This window comes from Vicia villosa, unplaced genomic scaffold, assembly GCF_029867415.1.
Source record: "Vicia villosa cultivar HV-30 ecotype Madison, WI unplaced genomic scaffold, Vvil1.0 ctg.002813F_1_1, whole genome shotgun sequence".
In the NCBI taxonomy this organism is placed as follows: domain Eukaryota; kingdom Viridiplantae; phylum Streptophyta; class Magnoliopsida; order Fabales; family Fabaceae; genus Vicia; species Vicia villosa.
In genome coordinates this window covers 80,811-94,655 of record NW_026706039.1, presented here as the reverse complement: position 1 = coordinate 94,655, position 13,845 = coordinate 80,811, and the positions used below count along the sequence as shown (strand labels likewise).

At 38.5% G+C, this 13,845-nt stretch overlaps 1 protein-coding gene across 1 annotated transcript; it reads left to right on the top strand.

Moving 5' to 3' along the window:
• The first annotated feature begins 2,288 nt into the window (after window positions 1-2,288).
• LOC131639870 (serine/threonine-protein phosphatase 7 long form homolog) lies at window positions 2,289-11,434 on the top strand. Its single transcript, XM_058910309.1, has 3 exons — window positions 2,289-2,811; window positions 2,891-3,549; window positions 11,317-11,434. Exons 1-3 carry the CDS (start codon window positions 2,638-2,640, stop codon window positions 11,432-11,434), a joined length of 951 nt encoding a protein of 316 aa, XP_058766292.1. The 5' UTR covers window positions 2,289-2,637.
• Window positions 11,435-13,845: the final 2,411 nt, after the last annotated feature.

The following is a 13,845-nucleotide window of genomic DNA, read 5'->3' as shown; positions in this document are numbered from 1 at the left end:
CATGTTTTGAACTTCTAAGTCAGTTGATATTTGTGATTGACAAAATATGACCGAGTTGTTAGGTTGAAGAAGGGGTTGTCGGTAATATATCTGAGACACATGTTCTCTTATTTTGGATTCGATTTTCCTTTTTAGATACGAGAAATCAGATTGTCTATTTAGAGCAAAACGTGTTGAGTTTGTGTTTCTAAATAGATAACCGTTTGTGTCGCAGTGGTATGTCTCACCATTCATATGAACACGAACTTTGTACTGCGAGGTGGATGCCATAATTTTGCTATGTGTTTGTGAAAGAAGAAATGTGAAAGGAAGAAATGATTGGGAGGATTGTGTTGTGTTGCAGAAGTGAGAAATGGTTGGGATAGTTTGTGTTTGTAGTAAAAAATAGTATGTGAGGTAGTTCCTATATATCATGCAAGAAATCCTACACAAGGGTAATGCATGCAATAATTCTGCAGAAGATAGTAACTTTGACATGACTAATGCATGTCACAAGAGATTCTCGTCCCCACCTCTTACACAAGAGTCATGCATGCAATAAATGAGGCAATAATTCTGCAGAAGATAGTAACTTTGACATGACTAATGCATGCCACAAGAGATTCTCGTCCCCACCTCTTACACAGGGGTCATGCATGCAATGAATGAGGCAATAATTCTGCACAAGATAGTAACTTTGACATGACTAATGCATGCCACAAGAGATTCTCGTCCCCACCTCTTACACAGGGGTCATGCATGCAATGAATGAGGCAATAATTCTGCACAAGATAGTAACTTTGACATGACTAATGCATGCCACAAAAGATAGGGCTGCATGCATGAAGATAGGGGGAATCGTTGCAGGAATCTATCAGGAATCGTTTCAGGAATCATTACAGGCGCATGCTAGTGTACAGGAACTCGTTTCGGACGCATGCGAAGGACAGAAAACAGATGGGGACCATGTGGGGCCCTGAATTTTATTCTACAAAATTATTGTTTATGTTTTTCCCTTGTAAATGAAACCCTAATTGTCCCTCTATAAATTAGGGTTTCTTGTGTGCATCAGTACAGACACGAAAAAATGCGATCTCGAATAAGGCCAGATGGCACGCACCGGACTACTGATCCTCCGCCACCTGTAAGGCGTTTGGACTATCAACCTCCCATTGTCCGAAGGAACGGTTACGTTATTTTCTCTGCCGTCAAACCTCCCATGCAGGTAATGTTTTGGAACATTCATTCCATGGATCAGCTTAAGAGAACTCTTCTCAGGTTTTTGGAGGGAGAGTGGAGTCCAGGCGAACAAATCAGATCTATCAAGAGACTTAGAACAAGGGGAGGTGTTTTTCTTGAAAGACAGCGTTGGTGGGAGACAATGGAGGACGACATTCAATGCACTCGAATGATGGAGGACAGAGAAGACATTGTCCTAACCGTTGTAATATCCTAGACGTTACAGTTTCTTTATTATTTCAGCTACTTCTGTACCGTCCAATTAAATGCTCTGAGCATATATTAATGAAATGTTTTTTTAAGATTACAAAGTTTCCAATTAGTATTTAAGTTATTAAAAATTAGTATTTAAGTTATTAAAAATTAGCAAAATAAAGGTGTTTCACCGATTATAAATAAAGGTGTGTGTGTGTGTGTGGAGTTGAAGTACCAACTCTTTCTTCATTCTTACTGCAAACACTGAAAATGAACTCAGTTTGGGCTGTCGTTTTTTTTGAGGAAGGTAGTCACATGCGTGTCTGCCTTAACCCCCATTGGAATTTCCAGAGAATTGTTAGAGCCATCAACACCGGGTTTCGTCAACTAGATGGTCCGACCAGAAAAGTTAAACAGATAGATTACCGTTGTCCATACATTACGTTGACGGATAATAATCCAGAAGGCACCTACATGTATTATTGGGACCGCGTGAAAGACGATGTGGACGTGGATCTAATGTTTTGGACACATAGTGGAGAGGTTAACCGAGGCGTTGAAGATCCACTTGTTCTTGCAGTGATACTCGAGTAGTTTAGATTAAGTGTTGTTGTGTTTGTTGCAATGATCGAGCGTGTACTACAAGTTGTTATGTGTTATTTTCTTAGATGTTTTTAGTTTCTGTGCTGGTTATTGTCAATGTACCTTTTTAATTAATGAATGAATTAATGTTTTCCATAACATATATATATCTGCGCTATTTTAATATAAAAGTCTCAAAAGCTATTATAGTTGTATGTTTTAAATGAATTCACACTAATGATAATGCATGTCACAAATTATGATATGGAATTAAAATCTATTATAACATAACATTTTCAAAATGTAACATAAATATGAAGAGACCAGACTAATGCACGCCATAAGAGAACCTCGTCCCCACCTATTACACAAGGCTAATGCATGCAAGAAATGAACCAATAATTCTGCACAAGTCACTGTATATGACGTGACAAGACTCTGCAGGGAATCTCGTCCCCACCACCGACATGAAGTGACAAGACTCTGCAGGGAATCTGGTCCCCACCACAGACTTGACGGGACAAGGCTCTGCAGGGAATCTCGTCCCCACCACAGACATAAAGTGACAAGACTCTGCAGGGAATCTCGTCCCCACCACCGACATGAAGTGACAAGACTCTGCAGGGAATCTCGTAATAACCTATGCATTTTGGCTATAAATATGTTCCCAAACTTGTTCATTTTCTTCATCACCTCTTATACTATCATCAGAGCAACTTAGCATCAGAGCAACTTTGTGTTTCATCATCAACAAACATGTCTCTCCTAACTATGGGTCAAGAGCACCGAGGCACCATTGCAAACATTGCGACCTATGTAAGTTTTAGTAAACACTTAATTTTTTTTACTTAAATTTACTAATTTCAAATACTTATGGGAGGTGTTTTTTTTATAGGATGTCACGAGATTTAGGACCCGTGCTGGTAAGATGATTGCTCCTGACCCTTTGATTGTGGACTACGTTAAACGTGCGGGATTTGGTGAGGTAATGAACTTAACACATACCTCAGTTGATATGAAGTTTATATTAGCATTGTGTGAGCGTTGGAGGCCTGAGACTCATACTTTTCACCTTCCAATGGGTGAATGTACCGTCACTCTAGAGGACGTGTACATGTTGTTGGGTCTCAGAACAAATGGAAAGGCAGTGTATGGAAATGTCCAACAACCAAACGCCCTATGCGTCGAATTGTTGGGTGTGGATTTAATAGAGGGTGAGGGGCAACAAAGGGGTAGGGGCCAAGGTATAAAGCTTGCTGGCCTTCAGGAAGCTTATGTTGGGATTCAATTGGATCAGTTTTCTGACGAAGAAACTATACTGCGGAAAACTAGGATGTATATTATGTTGTTGTTTGGTAGGTTTCTATTTCCCGAAGGCACGGGAAATAGTGTTAATTTTATGTACTTGTGTTTACTTGGGGACATTGATGCAATAAAGACATATAGCTGGGGTTCGGCTGTGTTGGCATACCTATATAGTTCCTTATGCAAATGTGCAAAAAAGGATGTTTGTACATTTAGTGGATGTGCATTCTTGCTACAAACATGGGCATGGTGGAGGATGCCGATATTGGCCCCTGCAAATCCAAACAGTTACGCCTTCCCTTACGCTTCAAGGTAACGTTTGGATCTTATTTTAATTATTGCTTTTTATTCCATCATCATTGTAACTATATTGATTTATATCTTTTAATGTGTTTAGGTTCAATGCACTCGGAATGGATTGGTCCAAAACGCCTGATTCCAAAATCATTTTCTACCGCCAGCTATTAGATCGACTAGGACCCCAAGAAGTAATACCTCTAAAAATGTCCATTTTCTAAATATATTTTTAAAAATAACTATCTTCTATATTCTGAAATTAATATTATTTGCTTTGCAGTTTATTTGGCGTCCTTACTTGGAATTGGACCACGTACCCGACCTTGACGAGGCGGCTATTTGGACAGCAAAATCACCCATCATACGGTTCACCACTGTGGAGATGCACCCGAGTGACCGTGTGAAGCTCCAATTCGGCATGCATCAAGGTATCCCTGACCCACCTGAGCCTGACTGTTTGGGACGTTGGCATCTTGCGAAGGTTAGCGAACAGTGGTACGTACAAAATTACAAGTCCTTTGCCATAGAGCAGCGTAAAATATGGGCTCGTCGATCAAAAACGGTTCTAGAATTTCCTGTGGCGCCGGGAGAAATGAAGCCAACTGTTGAGTATGTAAACTGGTACAGGACCGTCACAAATCCAGAAATGATTGTGTCTGCCCCTTTCTATTTAGCTGACCCGCGAGCACAACCTCCATATTTTGGAGGACAACAACAACCACCACCAAATTACCACCAACAACAACAACACCCACCGCCACCAAATTACCAACAACAACAACAACCACCACCAAATTACCAACAACAACATTACCCACAACAACACCAACAACAACAACAACAACAAAGTTACCACCAACAACCAATGCAACCACAAACACCTTTTTACCAACAACATTCCCAACAACTCCACCCGTTTTTTTCATCCCAAACTCAACCACAAAATCAAGAATTCCATGCAGGGAGCTCTTCTAGATCACATTTTCAGGAATTCCATGCGGGGGGCTCTTCAAGATCACCACCAATGACCCCCGACATGGGCATAGAAGAAGAATACCCGCAATACACCACATTCGACCAACACACATCACAGTACCCCAGCCAACAATTTGACTTCAACACACCGCCACAACCATTGTATTTTAACCAAACCGGATCCACCACCGACTTCCAAAACTTCCAGGCTGCACCCACTAGGAGAAATTTTAACCCGCCTAGACACAGCTTCGACAGCGCCGCGGGCACCCGCCTATCATATGGAGGGAATTCTATAGGTCAAGATGTTGAAGACCCAGGTTTCATTCAGGGACCGTCGACTATGGCACAAGACGTACCAAATAGAGGGGGGCGTCGTCGCGGGAATAGGGGGGCATTACCAACTCGTGACCCATCTACACGACCCATTCGACAACCTCAGTGTGGATCGTACCATGGTCCACGTGGCGCGCAATAAGATTTTTATTTGTATCTTGAATGTATTTTGTAATGTTTTTAATTATAATGTATTTGTATCGTTAATGTTTTTTGAAATGTCTTTAATTTTAATGTATTTCTATCGTCAATGTATCGTTATTGTATCTTAATATATAATTATTTTAACGAATGTCCAACTTATATTTTAATGTATTTAATATTTTTTAAAATAATATTTTTTTTTTCAATATTATATAATCTTAAAATTTATTTTATAATATAAATATAACATTGTTTTACTAACCAACTTCACAACTATATTAACCACAAAAATATAAGTTATTGATTAATTATTTTACTTATAATTCATTAACTACTTCCACTACTTCATTGACCAATAAAATATATATTATTAACCATGTTCAGAAACTAAATTATAAATAAGTTAATTAACATTTATATTCCAAAAATAATTTTAACAAGATAGATAAAAAAAACAATATAAAAAATTTATTGAAAAATTGTTGTTAAAAAAAAACTAAAAAAAAAAACTAACAAAAATTATTAAAACATTGTAGTTATTAAAAAAAAAATACTGAAAAAAATTAGGAGGACAATATGTTAAAGAAAAAAAAATTACAAAAAAAAAAAGAAAAAAAAAAATAAAGGGGGGTGTTGTCGCCAGGGGGGGTGGCGACAACACCTAAAATCAACACATGGGCGCCAGGCCCACTGGCGACTGCATTGCAGGCCCAGTGTTGTCGCCACCCCCCCCTGGCGACAACGTGTGTTTTTTAAAAAAAAAATGACATTTGTGTAATTTTTTTGAAATCTTGGTTATTTCTGAAATTTTTTTTAAAAAAATGGTTATTCAAAAAAAAAATTCCTATTATGTGATCAAGACATCAAGATTATATCAACATAATTAGATTAAAATTGGTGATTAAGGGAGATTGGAGAGAAAAGAATAAAATTAAACCAAGATTGGAAAGTTTGAATGTTGATTTTCAATCAAGTATCAATCTCCTTAAAACATGGGTTTGGATCCAAATATGTTGACATAATCCATCCTCTATAAAGAGGCAACAGTTCCAGAGGCATGAGGGTTCGGTTTTCTGGCCTCCAAGAGCCGAAACCAAGTGAAAAAATTTGAGAAAAAACTCCACTTCGAATTCAAGGTTTAACGCTAATTCAAAGGGTTTGAAGAATTCTAACACATTCATGGGACTGTTCTGAAGCTATTGCAATTACCCTCATCAATCATAACGTCCAGAATTGCTCTCTATAGCCCGCAGTTTGCACTCCCTTTATGTGAATCGATTTCTATAATTTATGCGCTATAAACATGTTTTAATGGTATATTCGGACTCATAATCATGCTTACAACGTTCCTGGACTGTTTAATTTGATCTTAGATGCAGGTATAGGGACACACCATTGCTAGGGTTCAAGGTTACAAAATTGGGGCTTCGTGTTCTAGCCACAATTGGTCTAAAAGAATGGATCCATGGTGTTTAACGTTAAAATTCTGATCTATCGGTACCCTTACCATGAATTTCTATTGCATATTTCGTGAGTTTTGTGTTGCAGGTTCTATGGCTACACGCCAAAACCGTAGGTAAAAGGTTCTGGAATTTCTGGAAAAAAAAAAGAGTCCACGAAGAAGACGCAGCTGGGCGGAAAAATGTGTTTTTAAATTTTGGTTTCAACTGTTTTTTTATATATTATGTCTCCAGCGCGTATGTTGAACGAATCACGTAGCTAGCTGGATTGGCAACGAGCGCATGAGGTTAGTCAAGGGTCGCAGGTTCGATCCTGGCTCCCATGTATATTTATTTTGGTTTAATTTGTTTCCAGATTCCGTGTGTGCTCCGGCAGGGAATCCACCATACACCCCCAACCATCAACCATTGGATCGTCAGCCTTCTGGATCTAACCTATCAGAACTTGAGGCGTACCATGGAACTTCAAGGGCTCACTGCACAGGATTATTTCCCAGGTTTTATTTAATTTTTTTTATGTATAACTCATCTTTATTATTTATATGTATATATATGATTTATTTATTTATTTATTAGATTAGTAATGTATTTAAATTAGGATTAGGTTATAATCATGTAGAATTATATTCCCCGATCTATATTCCCGATTATTCGACTATTTCAAGTAATTTGTTTAATTAATTTTAATTATAAAAATCTTGTTTAATTAATTTTAATTATAAAAATCATAGAAAAACCCTAGGAAATATATTAACATATTAGGGTTTGCTCCCTCCCATTTGGGCTAAAGTATCAAAACATTAGGATTCAAATTATTATTCGTTCCGACTAAATTTATTGGTCGCGATGATTAATAATCGATTAATTTAATTAATCAAATCCTATAAATTAAAATACTAATATTTATTTTGCTAAATGGTTTTAACCATCTTATTGGTTACGATGATTAGCATTTTCTCTTCATCCAAATTCGTTATTATTCGTAATCGAATCTATCGATTATGAGGAGTAACGATAATTAAAATACGCACATTTGCTATTCGCGATAATCAATCTATCGATTATAGTGGTTAGCAATCCTCCCTTTAATCCGTTAGCCGTGGTAATCAAACCTATTGATTATTGCAACTAATGGTAACAAATTAAAATCAGGGTTGTACGCCCAAACCTTCAAAACACACTAAACCACGATACTACAATTTTCATCTCTTCAACACTGCGATGTTCATAACTACGATAAGGTAATTCAAAATACCTTCGAACATTTGCATTTCAAAACAACTTCAAATACAATCAAATTCGATTCTAAGGCGTACAACCCTGTGCCCGAACTACGTAGACTCTGATCCTCCATAAGGAGGTACGTAGGCACTTGGCAACAAGGCGAGTCCCCCTCTTCCAAACTCTAATCATGTTCATATAATTAGCCTTTCAACTCTATTAACTGTCTGTCATCTTTCTTTATCTTTTGCCATAAACCTTTATCTTTGAATGTTAGCCTTTAGGAAAGGGTTGAGGGTGCCTAACACCTTCCCTCGACCTGAATATAGTATCTTACCCTGACCTCTATACTGCGTAGGGTTTCCTATTCGCCCTTCAGAATAGGTGGCGACTCTAAATCTTAATTTTTAGGGCAGGTTGCTACACAGTCTCACCAGCAAATTTGGTGAATTTTGGGACTTTCCACCCCCTAGGCAATTCTGTTTGCCTTACATATTCTGACAACGGGGAAACGAAATTTGGTCTATGCAAACCTACATTTATCCCATTTTGGACTAAAATTTGTTCGACTACATTAGAGATATTATTGTGTCCAACATTGACATCTTGCTGGATGTTCCTAAGAACCTGGTCAGCATCTTGATGCCTTTGTACTATTCTAGGGATCTCTTGCTCGATTTGATCTCCTTGTCCTATAGGTTCGACCCCTCTCACATTCGACCCTTGAGTAGTCGAAAGGTTTGGTTGTGGGGGCGCTCCAAAGAAATCTGCAATTCTGGCCATTTGTCCCGCCAATATTTCATAACTTTGATTCGTGTTATTTATCATGGGAGTAAAAACAGTTCCCATTTGTTGAGTAAGGGCATTCACCATTTCATGATTACTTTCGTCCATTTGTTGTCGAATTGACAACATTGATGTAGTACTTAAAGATGGCAAAACCTGGTGATTATATCCTATGCCTATAGGTCGACCCCTCAGACTTGATGTGCTTCTAGCCATCATGCTGTCAGAATATAATGAAGGATTTGTGTGCAAACCTTGCATCATAGATGTGGGCATTCCAAACTGAGGGTTAAAACCTGGTGGAGGCATCATTCCATGAAACAGCGGTCGTAATGGATTCAACGATGACCGTACATTTGTTGGTGATGATACCATTATTACTGCCGTCGATCCACCAGTATTTGTTGTTCCAACTGGGGACGAATCTGCGGCATTTTGTGGTGTTCCTCCGTTCAGAACACCTCCTTGATTTCCAGAAAGATCAGAATTATTTGTATTAACTTCAGCCATGTTAGTTAATTTCCGACCACTTCTTAATATCATTCATAACTAAAGAAGAATAAAGAACAATCGACGGGTCCCACTGGGCGTGCCAATTTGTTTACCCAGAAAAATGGTAAACAAGCGCTAGTTTCCTTTTTAAAGGTTACTTTGCGGAGTCAACTAGAATACTCCAGGACTGATTGCTTTATTTTGTTATGTTATGTGTATCTGATTTGTATTAAATGTAAAATAGTGACTTTAACGTAAAAGTAAACACTGAAATTAAAGGCTTTAAAGTAAATCAAAGCAATAAAAAAGAAGGCAGTAAATGTGCACTGAAAGATAAAATGTAATGTAAAATGATTGCATTTAATTAAACTGGTACGCGTACGTACATTCCAAGGTTGCACTCGTTACTCATTGCGCAGAGATTTGAGTTTTACTTGTGTTTATGTAGAAAATGCGGACCCCTAACTATTCCTATAAAACTTGCTTAAATAGAAAAATAAAATAACTACTACTAACGGTCGACTGGCTATCAGTCAACACGTGTCTTCGACATGCAAGATCTTCAATCGTGAAACTTCCACGCGTCCTGTGAGAACTGCCAGAAAAACTGCCTGGAACTGCCTCTTAACTTCTACTGCCTTTCGACCTCCACTTCAGTTTCTGCGGCCAAAAATCCTTAAGTCTTCGCATCCTTTTATTTGGTCGAACGCTGGAGCCTCTGATCATCTTTCTAGTCGAACAGCTTCGACTACTAAGCGTTATTTGGTCGAACCACTTCGACCCAAATGGCAATGTAATTATTCAATTGGAGCCCAATTACCAATTTAGGGCCTTCTCACCAAATTGAGGCCCAATTGCCAATTTTGGGCCTTAGTTGCCCATTTATTTAGTAAGTCGAAATCCTAGGGTAACAGCGGTTGAGTACAATTAGATGGATTCAAAAATAACAGGTACTTCAGTGGCTCTAAACACTGAGGCTGCTATAGATGCGGTTGGCATTATGGTCGGCGATCCCTTAGAGTGGTTAGCTCTTCCGTTGGAGCCAAAAAAAGGATATATAGTTCTCTCGATGACTGCGTGATCCCGTTTTATGAATGCATGTTTAGAAGAATAGGATTGTGGCTGCCTTTTTCTAACTTTGAGGTAGTCGTCCTGAAATATTTAAAAGATGCTTCTTCCCAACTTCATCGGGGTCTAGGGCATATATAATGGTATTTTAGATGTGTGTCTAGCATAAATCTTGGAGGCCTTCTCTTAGCTTATTCTTTTATCTTTTCCATCTGAAGCATACTTCCTAAAATAACTTTCGTAATCAGGGTTTATTTACTTCCATCAGGTCAACCCTTTGTTCGACCCCTTTACCCTAGACTAGGGTGACTTTTGGGGGAATTTTTTACTGGTGAAGCCTCTCATACCCTCAACCCTTCTTGTTTTCTGCTATCTCATTGCTGATATTCCTTGCTGCTGCCAAATTTTGTACCCAAAGTACTTCTCTAAGATCCATTTTAGTTGGGATGCTCACTCCTATTATACCAAATCGGGCTCTCTTTCTTCGAACGATGTGACAATGAAGGAGAAAATGCAATCTTGGTTTCAGGGGATTGGCTACGAGGAAGGTATCGGACCTGGTGAGGTGCCCCTAGTGAATTGAGAAAGACGCAGATTGAAACTCATGCTATCTTGAGTGCAGTTGGCCAGGAGGAGAGAAAAAAGACTTTTGGTGAGAGCAAAGTCTTCGTTCTTTTTCTTTACATGCGTGATTGTGTTTTGCATATAGCACGGATAAAGTAAGCAAGTTGAAGTTATTTTACAGTCTTGCAAATGCTCAAGGTAACTAGAACATGGTGTACACTGGAACTTCTACCCCTGCCTCATCTCTATTGGCAACCATTGTTCATGTTCCAACCCCTTCTCCTACCCCGACTATAAAAACTTCTACTTCTGCTCCTGAGGCGGATCAAGTTGTGGATGTTGTGGCCGCTTTAACTATATGGGAGTTCACTCCGCCTCCAATTTCAGCATAGAGGGTTTGGGATAAGGAACAACAATCCCCTAGGATGAAGGTTCTCCAAAATAACATGTGTCATTAAGGGTGGTGCTTATGGGGAGGTAACTCCCTTCATGCGGATGTAGAATGTCTTCTCTTCCCGGCTTACTCAGACTCTTGAGAAGGCTACCACTATTATTTTGACATCAGATTTATCCTTCGTTCGGAATCTCCCTAAGGGGGAAAGATGGAAGTGGCCTCTGAGCTTGCCAATAACATGTTTAAGGTTGCTTGTTTATTTTCTCTTATCTCTTCTAGGCAGCAAGATATCTTGGCCCTAGGTAATCCATCTAAAGAAAGGGATGCTTGGAAGGGGGAAGCCAAAGCTATGAAGTTTAGGTGCTCTACTCTCTATAAGGAGCTTGTTGCATTGTAGGAAGAGGTTTAAGTTGCCAACTCTTTGCAAGAGGTGGAAAAAATACATGGTTTTCCTTCTACTCTGGCTGTTCGCGCTTGCACTTGTAACTCCTTGAACACCCTTCACTACCAAATGGGCTAATTCACATATATATTAAGAAATGCGACAAAAACCAATATTTTAATAAAAGGTGAGAAAATTTTAGGGTATGACAATCTTTCTACATTTACATGAATTAATTATACCCCTAACATTCTAGGAAACTATTATTTTCCTATGTCAATGGTCACACCAGGATCATTCCAAATAGTGAGTGTTTCAAAGCCATTATGACAAGGAATTTCAGCTATAGAGTTATTATTGTTACTTTCATAAATCACATTCTTACCTTTGTTTTTCCAACTTCTTGATACTTGTGTCCATCAGGTACACACATGTTAGATGCTAGGCTTAAGGATCTAGAGGGGGGGTGAATAGATCTCACAGAGTTTTTCGGAATTATTTCAAACTTAAGCGAAAGCGATTCAGGATCGACTCGCGTCTATTCCGGACCGCTAATGAAAAGGTTTAATATGTGATAAAATCACAAGATAATTGGGATTATCAATGAAAGGATAGATTATAGAATCAATTCGTTGCTCTAATGAAAAACGATTAACTTCTGATTTGATAAACTTTGTTTGCAATGCTTTGATAATGGATGAAGCAAAAACACAAACACTTGGTGATAATATCCAAATTGTTTGTGATTCAATATGTAGTGAATTGTGATGTTTACGCAGGTTCTTAATACACAATTTTAACACTTGAATCGTTGATCAATTTGCAATTATAACCAAGTACGAACAGAACGTAAATGAAAAGACAAAAGTGATAACAACACGATATTTGTTCAGGCAGTTCGTCGATCGTCCTCGCTACGACTACATCTGCCCCCAATTCCAAACTGGAATTGGGATGTCTTTCATTATTATTGAAAACAGTTTATACAAAGAAGATAACAAAGCGATAAACGATAAACCAATTATGTTGATCCTTTGAATCTTCTTCCCCCTTAATCTTGAGCCAGATCAAGGTCTTCCAAGATCTTTACTTTGACTTCCTTGCTGCAGTGTATTGAATTCCTTGAACCCTTGTTCTTCAATCTTCACACTCAGCTGAATCTTTGATAAAGCCTCTTGATAAAAACCCCCAAAATTCACCAATCTTGGAGGACAAAATCCGCAGATTTTATTCACCAAAAACCCCATAAATCTTCACCCACTAGGAATCTTCAATTCCGTTCCATGGACGTTATCAATCTTGAACGCAAACCCTCAACGCAAAAATGATTGTGTGTAGTTGTGTTGGAGTTGTGTTGATGATCGAAGATGAGAAGCCTTTGTGTATCTTTCAATTGTTGGTGTTAAGAACTTCAATAATTGACAGCAAACAATATATATGGGAGCTGGTGTGTTGATACAGAGCCAACATTCAATTTGGCATTTTTTGAGCAGATAGGTCGACCTACTTTGTTGGTTAGGTCGACCTAACAGATTTAGATTTGGCAAAGTTGCAATTGCTTCCAGTTGGGTCGACCTGTTGGTAGGTTAGGTCGACCTAAAGACAGTTAAATTGCATTCTTGAAACTTTTCTCAGTTTAGGTCGACCTAGGCAAATTAAGATTACAAAACAATGCTTAATGTCAAGTACTTAAGGTAGACAATCAAGAAAAAAACATAAGGGATATGAAATGAGATGCAATGTGATGTGATAGCTAATGATATGAAATGGATGGATGCAAAGGTTGCTAACGCCTGCCTCGTCTTCCTCTTCCTCTTTGGAACCCTTGAGGACGATCCTCTTCAACTTGTTCCAGCAATTCATAGACGGATGTATTGAGAATGTTGAATCGTTGGCTCAAACCGGCGTGCCGAGTGTTTGCTGATTCTTCAAACTGATTTTGTCTTGAAATCATATTGGAAGCAAAGGTTTCAAAATCATTTTTGTGTTCTTGAGCCAAGCGATGAAGATTTTCATATTGGAGTTGTTGAGCATTGTAACGATCCTCTTGAAGCTGTTGCATATTCTGAAATTGAAGCTGTTGTGCTTCAAATTTTTCTTGTTGGCGAAGCTGCATGTTTTCTAACATGGAAATGATTTTAGTTTGATCCGGCTGAGGCGGGGCTGTGTATCCCCAAGGGATTTCCTCTTCTTGTGATGGAACATATTGCCAATTTGGATCCGGATTATGTGAAACATCTTCCATAGTGTGATCATCATCATTTGCTATGTCTTGATCATTGCCTTCTTCTTCATTACCTGCAAGGGGCCAAATTCTGTAGGATCGTCATAGTTGTATATGATCTTTCCGGTTCCCTTTTGAATGAGATAGTAGGTTTTCCTATTTGGATCCCAGTGGTATCCCATGAGGGTCAAGGTTGTTTGAG

Coding starts and splice junctions, on each gene's coding strand:
- LOC131639870 (XM_058910309.1), top strand. CDS start 2,638: ATGCATTTTGGCTATAAATATGTTCCCAAACTTGTTCATTTTCTTCAT. Junction 2,812..2,890: donor TTGCAAACATTGCGACCTAT/GTAAGTTTTAGT, acceptor TTTTTTTTATAG/GATGTCACGAGATTTAGGAC. Junction 3,550..11,316: donor TTGCTACAAACATGGGCATG/GTGGAGGATGCC, acceptor TATCTCTTCTAG/GCAGCAAGATATCTTGGCCC.